Source organism: Amblyraja radiata, chromosome 22 (genome assembly GCF_010909765.2).
Source record: "Amblyraja radiata isolate CabotCenter1 chromosome 22, sAmbRad1.1.pri, whole genome shotgun sequence".
Lineage (NCBI taxonomy): Eukaryota > Metazoa > Chordata > Chondrichthyes > Rajiformes > Rajidae > Amblyraja > Amblyraja radiata.
The window spans coordinates 40368592-40386894 of NC_045977.1; the positions used below are offsets into that span (position 1 = coordinate 40368592).

General features: G+C 47.7%; 1 protein-coding gene across 3 annotated transcripts in view; it reads left to right on the forward strand.

Moving 5' to 3' along the window:
- card11 (caspase recruitment domain family member 11) overlaps positions 1 to 18303 on the forward strand; it is a 224257-nt gene that overhangs the window by 200603 nt on the left and 5351 nt on the right. For all 3 annotated transcript variants that reach the window (XM_033041134.1, XM_033041137.1, XM_033041135.1), the window contains 5 exons: positions 1991 to 2080; positions 8279 to 8411; positions 9375 to 9554; positions 10597 to 10721; positions 17297 to 17412. In XM_033041134.1, coding sequence (XP_032897025.1) covers positions 1991 to 2080; positions 8279 to 8411; positions 9375 to 9554; positions 10597 to 10721; positions 17297 to 17412 — 644 coding nt within the window. The remainder of the gene's footprint in view (positions 1 to 1990; positions 2081 to 8278; positions 8412 to 9374; positions 9555 to 10596; positions 10722 to 17296; positions 17413 to 18303) is intronic.

An 18303-nucleotide genomic window follows, 5' to 3' on the forward strand; every position in this document is an offset into this window, starting at 1 on the left:
CATGTCACTTTTATTTCTATAGCACATTTTAAAAACGACTCTCGTTGGCCAAAGTGCTTTACATTGGTGGAGGTACTAACGTTATACAACAGCGGTTCATAGATTAATTACATACATAAATACATACATATAGCCCTCCCTCAGAGGACGTCAAGAAAGGCTTGAGAGTAAAGATGGAAGGGCATAGATGGAGTGGACAGTCAGACACTTTTTCCCCCAGGGTGAAAATGTCAAAGATTAGAGGGCAGTGCTACACCCCTCTCCCCTCCAGCTTTGGGTGCCTGGAACGCGCTGCCAGGGGTGGCGGTGGAGACAGATCGGATAGCGGTGCTGAGGAGGCTTTTAGACCGGCACATGGATCTGCAGGGAATGGAAGGGATATGCGTCACTTCCAGGAAGGGGAGATTAGTTTATCTTGCCATTGTGTTCGGCACAGACATTGTAGCAGATGGGGCCTGTTCCTATGCTGTGCTGTTCTATGTTAAATACTATTGTAGCCTACTCCATGTATTGGTCACCCGGCCGGTTGCAACATTTTTATTTTTATGTCTCATCAGAAGAGGAATATATCGGGTAATGCACAGAGTAGGGGAAATGAGAATCGGAGGACATAGGTTTCAGGTGAGGGGAGAGAAAGATTTAATAGGAACCTGAGAGGTAACTTTTTTACAAGGGTGGCAGGTATATGGAATGGGCTGCTAGAGGAGGTAGCTGAGGCAGGTACTATCATATCATTTAAGAGACATTTGGACAGCTACATGGATAGAATAGGTTTAGAGGGTTTGGGACAAGCGCGGGCAGGTGGGACTAATGTAGATGGAGCATGTTGGTCAGCCTGGGCAAGTTGGGCCAAAGGGCCTGTTTCCACTCTACGACCTGCTAACTAATCATCAAGTCCACAGCAATGGAGAAGAATTTATCAGACTCCTCCTTGATCTGATTTTTCCCCAGTCGAATCAAATTTGGTTGCTGCTCCAACCACCCGATGCACCAAATTGTGGAAATATTTTGAGAACAAAATAGGGAAACGGCAACCAGTGAGAGAGGCAAGTGAGGTAAGGAGGCTGTGCGGAGCCATGAGTGAAGAATGCAGTGAGAAGCCAGAACAACTTGCAATCCCAACATATCGCTTAGTTGAACTGACTGGCGTGGGAGAGAGACTGAAAATAATTTTGGATTGTCAATACGTGATTTCTTAAAGTACATTTGCACTTGCTTGAGATGCATTCAATTAGGGGCTGGGCCATTTGTGTGGTGTTATGTTGCACACTGTATTTATGCCCACTGTAGATATTTACAAATTTTTTGCTGTAATCAATTAAATAAGATATTGGACTTTTTGCAAAATTTCAAAATTGTAATAGGTTTTTGCAACGGCTGGAAGCATGTGGCGACACATTCAGAATAATGAATGGGAGGGAGGGAATGACAAGGCACTTACAAAATCGAAGGATTGAAATAATGACATAAAACACTGGAGCAGAATTAGTTTAACCTGCCCACTGCAGGGAGGCTGCCATTTATTTAAGCCACTTTAGAACTGTGAAAACTCTGAATAAGATGCTCAAGGGAAACTCAAGTAATGGCCCCGTCCCACGGTACGAGTTCATTCCAAGAGCTCTCCCGAGTTTAAAAAAAATCAAACTGGTGGTAAGCACGGAGAATGAACGTAGCGGGTACGTCGGAGCTCGGGGACGTCTCCTAGCGCTAACGGCAGGTACTCGGGAAGACTCGCTAACGGCAGGTAAGCACGGGAAGACTCGTGAAGATTTTTCAACATGATGAAAAATGTCCACGAGAGCCCCGAGTACCGACAAGTGGCCATTACCGTAAATCTTCGAGTTCGACTCAGGGCAAACTCGGGAGAGCTCTTGGAATGAACTCGTACCGTGGGACAGGGGTTTAACTTGGGCAGCCTGTAGGCATAGAAACTTTAACCTGCTCAGTAGTCAGGCCAGCCGGTCAAACGTGTGATTGTTCTCTCTTCCAGAGCCTTTTCCAGCATGAAGAACAACCTCCTACTGATCCCAGGGCTCCACGCCTCTCGCGAGCAAGTATTTTCCTCGGCCAGATTTTACAGGTGACTATTTGACACCGCACTGCGGGGAAGCCACAGTGGTGGGTCACTGTGTGAGGGGCTCAGCACACGTTACACACCCTTCAGTGCCACCACAGCTCCACAATGGCCTCCACCCACCCGATCAATGCCAACTGCTTGCTGTTATTGCTGTTATCAACGTGACAGTAAATATTAGAACAAAGAAGGCAGCGGCTTATGAGGATGTTGCCAGGACTTGAGGGGGCCTAATCTGTAGAGGGAGGTTGAGCAGGCCAGGGCTTTATTCCTTGGAGCACAAGAGCACAAGGGATGATCTGATGGAGGTATATAAATTCATGACGGGGATTGATGGGGTGAATGCACAGAGTCTTTTACCCAGGGTAGGGAATCAAAAACAAGACGCCATATGTTGAAGGTGAGAGACAATAGACAATAGGTGCAGGAGTAGGCCATTCAGCTCCTCGAGCCAGCACCGCCATTCAATGTGATCATGCCTGATCATCCACAATCAGTACCCCGTTCCTGCCTTCTCCCCATATGCCTTGACTCCGCAGGTAGACAAAGGTGCTGGAGAAACTCAGCGGGTGCAGCAGCATCTAAGGAGCGAAGGAAATAGGCAACGTTTCGGGCCGAAACACTTCTTCAGACTGATGAAGGGTTTCGGGCCGAAACGTTGCCAATTTCCTTCGCTCCTTAGATGCTGCTGCACCTGCTGCATTTCTCCAGCACCTTTGTCTACCTTCGAGTTTCCATCATCTGCAGTTCCTTCTTAAATCCCTTGACTCCGCTATCTTTAAGAGCTCTGTCGAGCTCTCTTGAAAGCAACCAGGGAACCGGCCTCCACCACTGGAGAATTCCACAGACTCGCTACTCTCTGTGTGAGAACGTTTTTCCTCATCTCCATTCTAAATGGCTTACCCCTTACCCTTAATAATAATAATAAATTTTATTTATGGGCGCCTTTCAAGAGTCTCAAGGACACCTTACAAAAATTGAGCATGTAGAGGAAAAACATGTAAGGGGAATGAAATAAATAGTAGAGACATGACTAGTACACAAAGTAAAGACAGAATTCAATACAAAACACAGTATGAGGCAATTAATGCACAGATGAAAAGGGACGGGGACGTGGGGCTAAGGATAGGCAGAGGTGAAGAGATGGGTCTTGAGGCGGGACTGGAAGATGGTGAGGGACACGGAATTGCGGATCAGTTGGGGAGAGGGAGTTCCAGAGCCTGGGAGCTGCCCTGGAGAAGGCTCTGTCCCCAAAACTGCGGAGGTTGGACTTGTAGATGGAGAGGAGACCGGCTGATGTGGATCTGAGGGACCGTGAGGGTTGGTAGGGGGAGAGGAGGTCAGTGAGATATGGGGGGGCCAGATGGCTTTGTAGGAGATCAGGATTTTGTAGGTGATTACATTACAATTACAATTCAATTTTATTGTCATTTGTACCCCCTTAGTCCAAACGAAATGCCGTTTCTGCGGCAGCAATACATTACAACAATGACCCAAGACACAACATTTTTTACATAAACATCCATCACATTGCTGTGATGGAAGCCAAAAAAACTTTTCTCTCCATGCAATCCCCCCCACGATGTCAGAGTAAAGTCAAAGCCCCGGACGGGCGATCTATTGTCCCTTGGCCATTAGCCCCCGGGTTATGCAAGGTCGCACACCGGGTTCTGGTGTTGAGCCCCGCGTGCGCATCGCAGAGACCCGCAAGCCATTCCAATCGCGTCGGCGGTGATGTAAGGCCCCGCCCAGGAGCCTCTTCAACCCCGCAACTCGTGCGTGAGAAGTCGCTCGTACGGTAGGCCCTGAAAAGCGGGTTCTCCCTCCCTTTACCCGCTCGGCTCCCGGTGCCGTCGCCAAACCGCAGTTGCAGCCATCGAATCTCCGGGGGTCGGCCGCAGCAGCTCCACCACACTTCCACCTGCTCTGTGACTCGCCAGCTCCGCACGGTGAGGTGAGTTTTCGGCACTGAGCCCCCGGTCTTCTGTTGGAGGCCGCTCCTCGTTGCAGCCCCAACGACAACGGAGACCCGACAAAGAAAAGGTCGGGTCCCCGTGCAGGGAGATATTAAAAGTCCCCCCAACCCCCCACACCACCCACACCCACTCCCCCCCCCCCCACACACATTACCCCAACAAAAATACCAAACTACATTAAACATAGACATAAATATAAAAACGCAGACACTGCAGAGGCCCTGCAGACAAGTCGCGCCCGCCTACCGAAATCGGTGGAGATGGAAGCCAGTGAAGTTGTTTGAGACTGGAGGATGGACAGGATTTGGTATGGTTAGGATTCTTGCGGCTGCGTGTCTGGGACAGTTGAGTCGTTGATGTAGGTGTAGCTGAGCCGAGAAATGGTTCAGTAGTCCAGACGGGAGTAGATGAAGGCATGTGAGTCTTTCAGCAGCGGGCGGTGGGAGAGAGGGTCTAGTTTGGCGATGTTGCGAGATGAAAGAAGGAGATTTTAAAATGACATGCGGATGTGAGGCTCAAGGTGAGGGTGGAATCAAGATCACGCCAAGATTGCGGGCCTGGGGAGATGGGGAGACAGTGGTGCCGTCGATGGTGAGAGTGGGGTTATTGATTTTGCTGAGTGTGGCTTTGGAGCCTATGAGGAGGAATTCTGTCTTATCGCTGTTGAGTTTGGCCCCTGATTCATGTACTCCCCCAACATCGGGAACATGTTTCCCGCCTCTAGCGTGTCCAAACCCTTAATAATCTTATATGTTTCAATAAGATCCCTTCTCATCCTTCTAAATTCCAGAGTATGCAAGCTCAGCCACTTCATTCTATCAACATATGACAGTCTCGCCATCCCGGGAATTAACCTGTGAACCTAGGCTGCACTCCCTCCATAACAAGAATGTCCTTCCTCAAATTGGGAGACCAAAACTGCACACAGATTAGCCATGAGAATGTGGCGTTGAGCTGTCTTCTATCCAGTGTTGGCGTAGGACACATTGCATAGTCACACACAGTGCATTTTCCATGCGACGATAACAAGTCACGTCATTAGAGTTACGGAAACAAGTAACTAAAAAGTTAACCATCGTTCTTTTGCTTGATGGCCATGTGACGCACGTGTTTATTAGCCGTGTGTACAGGCATCCACAAAAATAGCAGTGGCTTTGTGTAGGTACTGGGGCTACGCACAACTACTGAACTCCTGCTAGATACTCCTACACAAAGCTGAAGAGTATCGCAGAGATCAATGGCACACGTCTATCAGAGACAGCTTATTTACATTGAAGAATTATTACCGCAGAACAGTAAATTGTATTTGAAAGGTCAAATTAAATCACAGGTAATTGCTTGAGGAAGGTCACTTCCTACAGAAAATTTCAAAATAGATTTTTGTTTTATCACGTTTAATAAAAGAGTTTATGTGGAAAGGTGCCCGTTGTTTTTGAAAGATGTTTTCATTAGAATCAACAATGCAGGGACAGATTATAGGAACATTTAGCTATTCATTATTACTTGTTTGCATTTCAATCACGTATTTCTTGCAGTGTGCATTTGAAAGAACAGATTTATTAGTGAGCCGTATTTTCCCACAAACTTTCAAGAACTAATATCTACTAATGTAGAGATGGAACTGAAAACCTCATTATCTTGTTTAATCTATAGCAAATGACACGTGATCTCTCCAGACTTCAAACTATCTTGCTATTGGATTAACTTTAATCAATCTGGTATGACTATTATTGGAAAGAACATTTTAAACTAAATCTTTAAGAAAGAACTGCAGATGCTGGAAAAATCAAAGGCAGACAAAAATGCTGGAGAAACTCAGTGGGTGAGGCAGCATCTATGGAGCGAGCTTGTTGTCAATTAACAGCACTAAAGAGAAATGGAGAAACAATGAACAGCAGATACTGGAATCTTGGGCAAAACACAAAGTGCTGGAGGAATTGAGTGGGTCAAGCAACGTCTGGCGATGGAATGGACAGGCAATGATTTGGATTGAGACCCTTCTTCGGACTCTGAAGGGTCCTGACCCAAAATACCACCTATCCATTCCCTCTCCAGATGCTGCCTGACCCGCTGAGTTCTGACTTCCTCCAGTTCTTTGTGTCTTGTTCACTTAAGAAAAAGATTGATCATTGCTGTTTATGGGAGATAATCTGTGTTTAATCTGTATGCGACATTACATGAGCAAATACACTTTACATTGTAGAAAGAAGGAACTGCAGATGCTGGTTAATAAGCACACAAAGTGCTGGAGTAACTCATCGGGTCAGGCAGCATCTGTGGAGAACATGGATAGGTGATGTTGCACAGAGTGCTGGAGTAACTCATCAGGTCAGGCAGCATCTGCGGAGAACATGGATAGGTGACGTTTCACAGAGTGCTGGAGTAACTCAGCGGGTCAGGCAGCATTGGTGGAGAACATGGATAGGTGTCGTTTCACACAGTGCTGGAGTAACTCAGAGGGTCAGGCAACATCTGTGGAGAACATGGATAGGTGACGTTTCACAGAGTGCTGGAGTAACTCAGCGGGTCAGGCAGCATCTATGGAGCTAAGGAAATAGGCAAAGTTTCGGGTCGAAACCCTTCCGGGTTTCGGCCCGAAACGTTGCCTATTTCCAGAAGGGTTTCAGCTCGAAATGTTGCCTATTTCCTTCACTCCATAGATGCTGCTGCACCATAACTCAGCGGGTCAGGCAGCATCTGCGGAGAACATGGATAGGTGACGTTTCACAGAGTGCTGGAGTAACTCAGCGGGTCAGGCAACATCTGTGGAGAACATGGATAGGTGACCTTTCTTCAGAAGGTGCATCTCCAAAGATGCTGCCAAACCTGCTGAGTTACTCCAGCACTTTGTGACCTTTGGCACTGTACAATGTACTTCATTGACTGCAGATTGCACCAGGACATTCTACAGGTTATGAATGATACTAAACGTGGGGATCTTTCTTTCCTCTTTCTGTATTTGAGATGAAATTCAATGCATATTTTTGATCTCGCTCATGATAGACAGTTGCCCAGGTTACAGCATGAGTCTATCCTGCGACTGAGTACAGCTTATCAGGGAACCATGATCTGTTGACATTTAATCCAACTCTCCAGAGACACAAATAGAAATACTTCAGAAGCAAACAGTGCTTATAGCAATTGATGAATTTTTACTGCTTCCCCGCGTTTATTCCCAGCCGGATGCCTACTTTGCTGGAAACCCAGCAAGATATATTTTTCTCCCTGGGATAAGTGTTCCTCAAGGATCCTCAACAATTTTACTTTCTTCCATATGTTCTACTATTATCCAGAGACTTGACCAGCAGCCCAAGAAACCAGCATGAAACAAAGTGCTGGAGGAACTCTACCGGTCTCGGAAGGGTTAGGGCGCTCTGGTTCCCTCCCACAACCCAAAGACGTGCGGGTTTGTAGGTTAATTCCCGGGATGGCGGGACTGTCATATCCTGAGAGAATGGAGTGGCTGGGCTTGTACACTCTGGAGTTTAGGATGAGAGGGGATCATATTGAAACATATAAGATTATTAAGGGTTTGGACACGCTAGAGGCAGGAAACATGTTCCCGATGTTGGGGGAGTCCAGAGCCAGGGGCCACAGTTTAAGAATAAAGGGTAAGCCATTTAGAACGGAGACGAGGAAACACTTTTTCACACAGACAGTTGTGAGTCTGTGGAATTCTGTCTCAGAGGGCGGTGGAGGCAGGTTCTCTGGATACATTTAAGAGAGTGCTAGATAGGGCTCTTAAAGATAGCGGAGTCAGGGGATATGGGGAGAAGGCAGGAACGGGATACTGATTGTGGATGATCAGCCATGATCACATTGAATGGCAGTGCTGGCTCGAAGGGCTGAATGGCCCCCTCCTGCACCTATTGTCTATTGTCTAATTGGCCTCAGTAAATCGCCCCTAGTGTGTAAGAAGTGGATGAGAAAATGGGATAAGATGGAACTAACGTGAGCGGGTGATCGATGGTCGGCGTGGACTCGGTGCGCTGAAGAGCTTGCTTGCATGTTGTATTTTTGAATCGATCAAAGTCTATTTCTCCATCCTTCACCTTTAAGGCAATTTCACGAGATGATCTCTCCACGGTTCTGAACCGTTCTTTCACACTGTGCATGAAGCAAGTGCCGCGCTTGAGTGTGTTCCTTGACATTAGTGGGCCTGGGGTTGTGATGCTCTGCTTCGCTGGGAACAGCTGTGCAAACGATGTCCGTCCTTTCTTCCCGCCAGTTTGTCAGCAGGTCCGACAACAAGTACAAGCGGCTGAACAGCAGCGAGCGAGTGCGGATTGTCACCAGCTCCCCCTCCGGACCAGTCAAAGCCTCTTTCGAAACACTGAAGCTCTCGGCTGACAAGCAAGACGGTAAGAGACAGAGAGAGAACTTGAAGGTAGACAAAAATGCTGGAGAAACTCAACGGGTGCAGCAGCATCTAAGGAGCGAAGGAAATAGGCAACGTTTTGGGCCGAAACCCTTCTTCAGACTGATGTAGAACTTGAGCTCAGTTTATTGTCACGTGTACTGAGGTACAGTGAAACGGTTACGTACTCACCAGTCAGCGGAAACCCGTACACGATTACGATCGAACCATTCACAGTGTGTAGACACATGATGAAAGGAACAATGTGAATAGTGCAAGGTAAAGCCAGGGAAGTCCGATCAGAGATAGCTGGAGGCTCTGCACTGGGATAGGTAGTAGTTCAGGACTGACTCTCGTTGTTGCGTGCATATGTTCTTCAGCAGTGTCGTGGGATCAGGAATGGCGCGGTTCTCCTCGGTTTTCCGGAGGTGGCTGCGAAGGCCAATGTGTGAATCACATGGATATGCAGGGAATGGAGGGATATGGATCACATGCAGATAGAGGAGATTGAACTAGAGGAGGTTTAACTTCCTATCGTATTCAGCATGGACTTTGTGGAGAATACTGTTCCAGTGCTAGACTGTTGTATATTATGAGTTCCTCCAGCACTCTCACACTTATTATTAATGTGCAAACAGCTGCGAGTCATTCACCATTTAGTTCCCTGCTTTGCCCGAGCACGGGCCTATTTTAGTCTTGCTCACAGACAACTGCAACATCCTTGGGTTCGATGGAACTTTATTTATCCCAGGAGGGAAATTCCAACAGTCATAAAAACACAAAATAGGATTGAGGATGTCCAAAGATTGGGTGTGGGGGGGGGGTCGGTCTCAGTCTACCCCACGACAGAAGTTGGAGGAGTTGTACAGTTTGATAGCCACAGGGATGAAGGATCTCCTGCCTACCTGCAGAAGGTCGGTAAACGGAGACGAACGCCTCTAGTTTTAATTCTGTTTTGTTCTTTAAGACTTAGATCCAGAGAGCGACATGAAGAAGAGCTTCACCCTGATCCCCTACAGCTTGGTGCATCCGTACCATACGCAACGGAAGCGTCCTGTGCTCTTCTCACCCACCCCACTGGCCAAGTTACTCGTGCAAAAGTTACTCAATTCCGGAGAATCCATGGAATATGACATCTGCAAACCAGGTAAAGCCAGGGTTATCTTCCTCTTCTGAAGAAGAAAGGTTCCGACCCAAAACGTCACCCGTTTGTTCCCTCCACAGATGCTGCCTGACCCACTGATTTACTCCAGCGTTTTGTGTTCTGCGCAAGATTTCAGTGTCTGTAGCTCCTTGTGTCGACTCTTGGCTACACAGTGCTCAAGCTAACGAGGTGAAAAGTCCGTAGGAAGGAACTGCAGATGCTAGTTTACACCGAAGATAGACACAAAATGCTGGAGGCAACGTATCAGGGGTTATGGGGAGAAGGCAAGAGTGGGGGTGGGAGTGGGGGTGGGAGTGAGGGTGGGAGTGAGTGTGGGGTGGGGGTGGGAGTGTGGGGTGGGGGTGGGCTAAATTGGTTTGTCCCATACGGGAGTGGGGGTGGTTTGGGGGTGGGAGTGGCGGTGGGAGTGGGGTGGGGGTAGGGTGTCGGTGGTTGAGAGATGCCAAAGAGATTTCATAATTAAAATGTGGAAATTAAAAACACTCCCAGGGGCAGAGGACTGAAGAGAGAGAGAGAGGGGGAGGGGGAGGGGGAGGGGGGGGGGGGCGTGGAAAACTTACGATATTCTCGATTTACGATGGGTTTATCAGAACGTAACCCCATTGTAAGTTGAGGAGCGCCAGCCAGTAGCAGTCAAATACGGGACAAGGCCGTCCCGTATGGGACAAACCAATTTAGCCCAATATGTCCCGGCTAATACGGGCCAGTTGGCAACCCTAGTCCTGGTATACATGACAATAATGAATCTTAACCTCCACCCGGGAATAACTATTCCCGATTCCTTACCCGAGTGATGTACAACAACATGCTGAATCTCCGGGAAGATTCTTGTATCTCATTAAATAGTCTGGTGACGTCCAGGTTCAATGATCACACTAGACTTTGTGGCACAGACAATGTCTTTAACATTAACTAGAGAGAACAAAGTTGAAAACACTGGGGGAGAGGTGTAACGTACAAAAATCTTATGATTAAAGAAAACTGCTTTGGATCAGTTTATTAACCTCAGTACTTGCCCCTTCAGATATTTTAAACAAAGAAGAATATTTACAGAAACTGAAGTCTGAGCCGATTATTTTCTCCCGAGAAAAACATTTAAACGCTTTTGAATGCGTCATGCCGGCCAGCATCAAAGCTGTGACTGCCAAGGTAAGCCAGATCTTTCTTCTTCACTTTTGTTTGTTTCATGATATGGGGCGTTACAAAAACATAATTGCTTCAGCTCTGTGACACAACTTCCGAACATGTTTCCAAGATAAATAACATGGACTTCAAGAATAGCTTCTTTCCAGCAGCCATCAGGCTCTTGAATATTAAACAACAGTAACCTCATTTGTCAACAGTTGACTGCCTTTGATTGTAGTAAAGGGCCTGTCTCACTTATGCAATTTGTTTCGGGCGAGTTGCCGGCACCAGTCACAGTCGCAGCAGTTTGCCGAAAGTTTTCAACAATTGAAAACCCAGCGGTGACCAGGGGTAACGCCTGTATGGAGGTGAGTAGTCGCCCAAAGAGTCGTACCTATTTCTGGTTGCTGCTGGATTTTCAACACGTTGAAAATTTTCGGCAACCTGCTGCGACTGTGACTGGTGCCGGCAAGTTGCCGAAAAAAATAGCATAAGTGGGACAGGCCCTTATGGACTTCAGACTTTTTGCATTTGTATCAGGGGTTATTAATTTATTGAATTTTGGTGCATATATTATCTGTGTGTTTGCAGGCCTGGTATACTGCTGCAAGTAGGAATTTCATTGTTCTAGACTCAAAAAGCTGGAATAACTCAGCGGGTCAGGCAGCATCTCTGGATGAAAGGAGTAGGTGACGTTCCCAGTCGAGATCCTTCTTCAGACTGCCTGGACCCACTTGACTTACTCCAGCATTTTGTGTCTATCTTCAGTGTAAACCTGCATCTGCAGTTCCTTCCTACACATTTCATTGTTCTGTTGTCAGTACATGTAATAATTAGCCACAGAAAAAGACCCAAAGTGCTGGAGTAACTCAGCAGGTCAGGGAATATCTCTAGAGAACATGGATCGATGGCGGTTTGAGCCAGGACTCTTCACGAGACTGAATGTAGTATGGCGGAGAAAACGGGAAGAGAGGATGGGGTGGTACAAAGTCTGGCGAGTGATAGGTGGATACAGATGAGGGGGTGTTTGATTGGCATGTGGTTGGCCAAAGGCAGTGTGAAATGTGAAGCCAGATAAAAGGACATATACAGGTGGAAAGGGGGGGGGGGGGGGAAGAGAAGGGGAAAGGGGGGCAGGATTGTGAGAGAAATGGGTGCACAAGCAGGTGGGGCGTAGGGAAGATAGGGAGAGGATGGGTGTGTGTTTTTGTGTGTGTTTGTTGATGAATTACCTACAATTGCAGAATTCAAATGTGCATGTCATAGGCCAGTCCTAGCTTTTCAACCTCTCCTTACTGCCCAGGCCATGGAGCTAAGGCCTTAACAGCATATGTTGTTAGGTGATGGACAGGTGTAAGCAGAGGAAGATAGATTTGAATGTCAGACGTTAATTAAACTATGAGGCTTATACATGTGTCACATCGGAGATTTCCTTAAACAGCAAGGATTCATTCTAGATTCTGGCCAAAATGATCAGGGTGGTGAATCTGTGGAACTCATTGCCACAGAAGGCCAAGTCAGTGGATATTTTTTAAGGCAGAGATAGATAGATTATTGATTAGCACAAGTGTCAGAGGTTATCAGAGAATGGGGTTATGAGGGAGAGATAGATCAGCCACGAATGAATGGCGGAGTAGACTTGTTGGGCCAATTGGCCTAATTCTACTCCTATCACTTATGACCCGATGACCTTATTCAATCACTGCTGCGTGCAATATCCTGTTGGACACAAAATGACGACTGCGTTGTGGAATTGTTGTATAAAATGTGCATCAATAATTACATATTGCATCAACACTGTGGCTATTTGAACCATAATGTTAATGTGGTTCATATAGTAACATGTACTTGTTGAAGCACCTGATGCATAATTATTTCCACCATGCAGGCAACGTGTGATTTATTGCATGTTATCTCAAAGGGGAATCTCATAGGAATGCAAAAGCCAGCTGGAAAGGGGACAGGATGTAGAGTAGATTTACGATGATGTTGCCAGGATTAGAGGGTGTGAGCTACAGGGAGAGGTTGAGCAGGCTGAGACTCTATTCCTCGGAGCGCAGGAGGATCTCATAGAGGTGTATCAAATCATGAGAGGAATAGAGTAACTTGCCCAGAGTAGGTGAATCGAGGACTAGAGGACATGGGTTTAAGGTGAGGGGTAGCTTTTTCACACAAAGGGTGGTGGATGTATGGAACGATCTGCCAGAGGAGGCAGTCGAGGCAGGGACTATCCCAACGTTTAAGAAACCGTCAGACAGGTACATAGATAGGGCAGGTTTGGAAGGGTATGGGCCAAATGCGGCAGCTGGGACTAGTGTAGCTGGGGCATGTTGGTCGGTGTGGGCAAGTTGGGCTGAAGGGCCTGTTTCCACGCTGTATCACTCTATGATTCTAAGTAGTATTGGTCCATAATAAACAGATTTCTTTCTTGGCATCTCACCCCCCCCCCCCCCCTTCACCCTCAGTCACATTAATATGCAGCAATCTTTTGCCAATCTTTTACCTCTCCAATTCTGACAGCTTTCTGCCTCATTTTCACCTCTCACCTTCGTCATCTACTCCACCTCTGGAGTATTCTGGATGCTTTCAAGAGAGAGCTGGATAGGGCTCTTAAAAATAGTGGAGTCAGGGGATATGGGGAGAAGGCAGGAACGGGGTACTGATTGTGGATGATCAGCCATGATCACATTGGATGTCGATGCTGGCTCGAAGGGCCGAATGGCCTACTCCTGCACCTATTGTATATTGCCTCTCACCTGTCATGTGTACTCCACATCAATCCCCACCCCCCCCCCCTCACCTGTATCCACCTATCACTTGCCAGTCCTTTTACTGTCCCACCTCTCTTTTCGAGCTTTCTCCCCCCCCCCCCACCCACACTCCATCAGTCTGAAGAAGGGTCCCGAATCGAAACGCCAACCATCCATGTCCTCCGCAGATGCTGCCTGACCCGCTGAGTTCCTCCAGCACTTTGACTTTTGCTCAAGATTCCATCATCTGCGTTTTCACACGTTCATTAATTTTCTACTTGTTCTTTTCGCAGAATGGGCTGAAAATTAGGAATGATGTTGAATGTAATAATGTTATGCATTACAATTAAGCTTACGTGGGTAATTGTTCAACATAATCCTGAGTCAGCAGAATGTACAGAGAAACAATCTCATTCTGCCTCGCCCTTTGAGGATCAGTGACATGTAGCGATTGACCAGTCAGGCTGGCTATTGTTCATTGTGGGGATATTGCTCACCATCATGTCATGCCTGCGGGCTGTATGGGAAGCCGCCAGGACAAACACGTCCTAAACTTTAATCGATGTCTATTTATTTCCACCGATTCTGATCACAATGCTAAAACCAAGGCACGCAAGGCAAATAGTCCCAGGGGGATAAACCCATTAATCAGATGTCAGGTTCAATCAATGAACAGCCATTATCTGCCTTAAGCATTAATTTCCTGGCAAATCAATCTGACGTCGATCAAAATGGTTGCCATGACTGCAACTATCAACAAATTTGGGCGAACGGCGGATATCCAATCAGTTTCGACAAAAATGCTGGAGAAACTCAGCGGGTGGGGCAACATCTATGGAGCGAACAAAATAGGCAATGTTTTGGGCCGAAATCCTAACCCTAACCCTAACTCAGCGGGTGAGGCAACATCTATGGAGTGAAGGAAATAGGCAACGTTTCGGGCCCGAAACGTTGCCTATTTCCTTCGCTCCATAGATGCTGCCTCACCCGCTGAGTTTCTCCAGCATTTTTGTCTACCTTCGATTTTCCAGCATCTGCAGTTCCTTCTTATACACAATATCCAATCAGTTTTATCCTCTCCTTTCTGAAATTGTTTCCAAATTGAGGCTTCACTGTGAAATGTTGAGACTGTGAGCCCTGGTTCTGACCCCTCAACTTGGGGGGTGACAGATCCATCCTGTGTCTACTTTACCAAACTCTCTGCGATTTTCTTTTCATGTTTCATTGTAAGATCTTTATTGCAAACTCTTCAAACAATCGAAGCTTCACCAACTCGATCTCTCCTCAGATAGAGAAAGACCTCACCTCTATCATCTCTATCCCCCCCCCACCCCTGCCTCATTCACCCCTCATGATCTTCCCCCTACCCACCCCCCCCCCTCCCCCATCCCTCTCAACCCCCTGCACCCTCACCCAATACACCCTACATCTATTCTTTTTCTCTGGAGAAAAAGAATAGGTGACGTTTTGGGTCAGAACCCTTCTTCAGTCTGAAAGTAGTGGAGGTGGTGGGGGGGGGGGAAATAAACTGGAGGCGAGAAAACGCCCGAACAAAGGGCGGGAACAAAGAGACCCGGGTTCGATCCTAACTACGGGCGCTGTCTGTACGGAGTTTTTACGTTCTCCCTGTGATATGCGTGGGTTTTCTCCAAGATCCCACGCATATCGGAGCGGATGAGAAGGAGTTTCTTCCCAGAGGCCATTAGGACTGTAAACTGTCTCACCAGGGACTAACTTCACTGTTTTTTTTTAAATTGCTGTTTTTTTCCTTTTTCTTTCCTCCCACATATATGTAATATGTGGATATGTGATTCTGTTCCATTCTGTCTGTAGTTTGATTGTTTGTTTGTTTTGCACAAAGTCCGCGAGCATTGCCACTTTTCATTTCACTGCACATCTCGTATGTGTATGTGACGAATAAACTTGACTTGACTTGAGATCTTCGGTTTCCTCCCACACTCCAAAGACGTACAGGTTTGTAGGTTAATTGGCTTGGTATAAATGTTTTATAAAAATGTCCCTGGTGTGTGCAGGATACTGTTAATGTGTGGGGATTGCTGGATCCCTCAGCTATCGTTATTTCCCAGTTTCTTACCATTTAAAAATATTCACCCATTTACAACTGTTGCAGAGCCACCAAGAGAAAAAAGTTGGACGAAGTTAGAGTCCCACACATGGACTCCCCCCCCCCCCCCCCCACAATACATGCCTCCCAAAATCAGTCTGAACAAGGGTCCCAACCCGAAATGTCTCATCTCTGGTGAACATGGATAGGTTGCCTGTCCTGCTGAGTTACTCCAGCACTTTGTGTCCTGATGGGCCCTGAAGGAAAATGGTGTTGCAACTAAACACATTTATTTTCTTGTTCCGACTGGGAAGAAGGTACAGGAGCCTGTAAAGCTGGTCCACCAGGTCCACCAGGTCCAGAAGGGCAGAAGGACGGAAGTCCTTTTTCGTGTTATAAGGACAAGAAAAGAAATGTGTTTAGTGGCAACACAATTTTCCTTATTCCCCGTTATAAATTATGCCACTTTTAATCATGTGTGGATAATTATAGAGTGAAAACTATGCTCCAGTAAGTTTATCAGCAAGGCAGAGTTCATTAAGAAGAGAATGCACTCATCTCACAAAGCAATGCTCTCTTAAACAGAGTCAGGCTTAATATTGTGTCGGTATTTTACAATGTCGGTTTATAGCTCTATTGCCTCGAGTTAAATTACCCGAGGTTCCCGCCGAGCATAAAACTTGGCAAAGATCCCGGCCCAAAAGGGCAGTTCTGTGCTGTAAATTCTGCCTTGTTTTATGTCATCCATTGACAGCAAATTTTCTGTCTGTTCATAACTTCAGCATTCTCATATTTCCTCATTTAAGTGTTTCGGCGAGGGATTGAAGCCAGTCGTAAACGGGCTGCCATTAAAATCAATCTTCCCCACCCCCTCCATTTTTTCCCCCAATCCCTTTATTTCTCTCTGATGAAGATACAAATTGCAGAGATTTTTACAACTGCTACTCTCTCTCTCTCTCTCTCTCTCTCTCTCTCTCCTCACCCCCCTCCCCGGGGATCTGTGCCTCTCATCCCATACACCCTCGCCCTCACCCCTGCCTCTCTCACCTCTATCCCCCCCACCCCTGCCTCATTCACCTCTCATGACCTACCCCCTGCCCACACACCCCATCCCCCTCAACCCCCTGCACCCTCACCCAATACACACTACCCACACGCATTCCTCACCCTTGCCACTCCACCCATTCACACCTTGTCCCCCCCCCCACCCCATACACCCCACCCATGCCCCCCCACCCCCTCACCCCGACCCCCCCTCACCCCGACCCCCCATCTCACCCCGACCCCCACCTCACCCCGACCCCCCCTCACCCCCCCCCCCCCCCACCCCGACCGCCCCTCACCCGACCCCCCATCTCACCCCGACCCCCACCTCACCCCGATCCCCCCCTCGTGAAACACCCGGGTGACATTTGCTGACCAGATTGGCCACGTTAAAATCATTTGATGGCGTCTAATGATTTGATGGCCATCTAAACCTCGGGAGTGCGGGGAGTGGGGAAGAAGTTGATGCGGAAGTAAACGGGGAGGGACATGAAAGAATGTAATTAGAATGTGCACGGTGCCCGCGGGACCTTTTATGTTTAATCTCTTCAAAGTGTAATCCAGTCTCTCAGTGCGCTATCAGACAGGTGTAGACGCACAGGGTTGAACGCGGCAGTCACGATGACCTCTCACCCTCCTCTTCGCCCCCCTCAGCACTTTGGATTACTTTCTGCTTGGGTACGGTTGCGATAGCTCGCTGTGACGCTCACTCCAATGTTCTTTTCTCTTCCCGCACGTAGAATAAACATTGTTTACTGGAAGCCGGGCTGAGCTGCACGAGAGATTTAATTAAGAAAGACATCTATCCAATTATAATCGTCATTAGAGTCTGTGAGAAGAACATCAAACGTTTCAGGTATTGTCTGATGCTTTTCATGCTGCTGCTTTTAATTAGTTAAAGTTGCCACCTCAAATCAATGTTACTGAATTAAACTTGCCTCGGGACCTGATGATACTGAGTTTTGGTTATTAAAATCATTGGTCACATCACCAGGTTAAAATTCTAACTTTTAATTTTAACAGTCAATTAAATCGATCCAGAGGGTGGGAAAGCTGACTGTAGGGTTAAGGTCGACACTCTGCTGGCAACTCACTCAGCAGCAAATGCCCCGGGGTCTAGGTGGCTCTGGCCAGCGTCTGTGGAGGGAACGGATATGTGACGTTCTGGGTTCAGGCTGGAGATGGATCCCAAACCGAAATCATCACCTATCTGTGTCCTCCATAGATGCTCAGAAGGACACAAAGTGCAGGAGTAACTCAGCGGGTCAGGCAGCACTTCTGAAGAACATGGATGGGTGATGTTTTGGGTCAAAACCCTTCTCCAGTCCACAGATGCTGCCTAACCTGCTGAGTTCCTCCAACACTTTGTGTTTTGATCAAGCTTCCAGCAGTCCTGTTGTGGGTGGTGTGGGGTTTCTCTCCCCTCTCTTCTCCCTTACCCCCCCCCCCTCCCCCCCTGCCTCGTCCCCCCCCCCCCTCCTCCCCCTCTACCACCCTCCCTCTCCCCCCCCCCTCCTATCCCCCCCCTCTCCCTCTCCCTCTCTCTCACTCCCACTCCCCCCCTCTCATCTCCTCTCCCTCTCCCTCTCCCCTCTCCCTCTCCCCTCCCCTCTCTCTCTCCTCTCCCTCTCCCTCTCCCTCTCCCTCCCTCCCCTCCCCTCCCTCTCCCTCTCCCTCTCCCCCCTCCCTCTCCCTCTCCCTCTCCCTCCCCCTATCTCCCCTCTCTCATATAAACACTTTCAGTTTT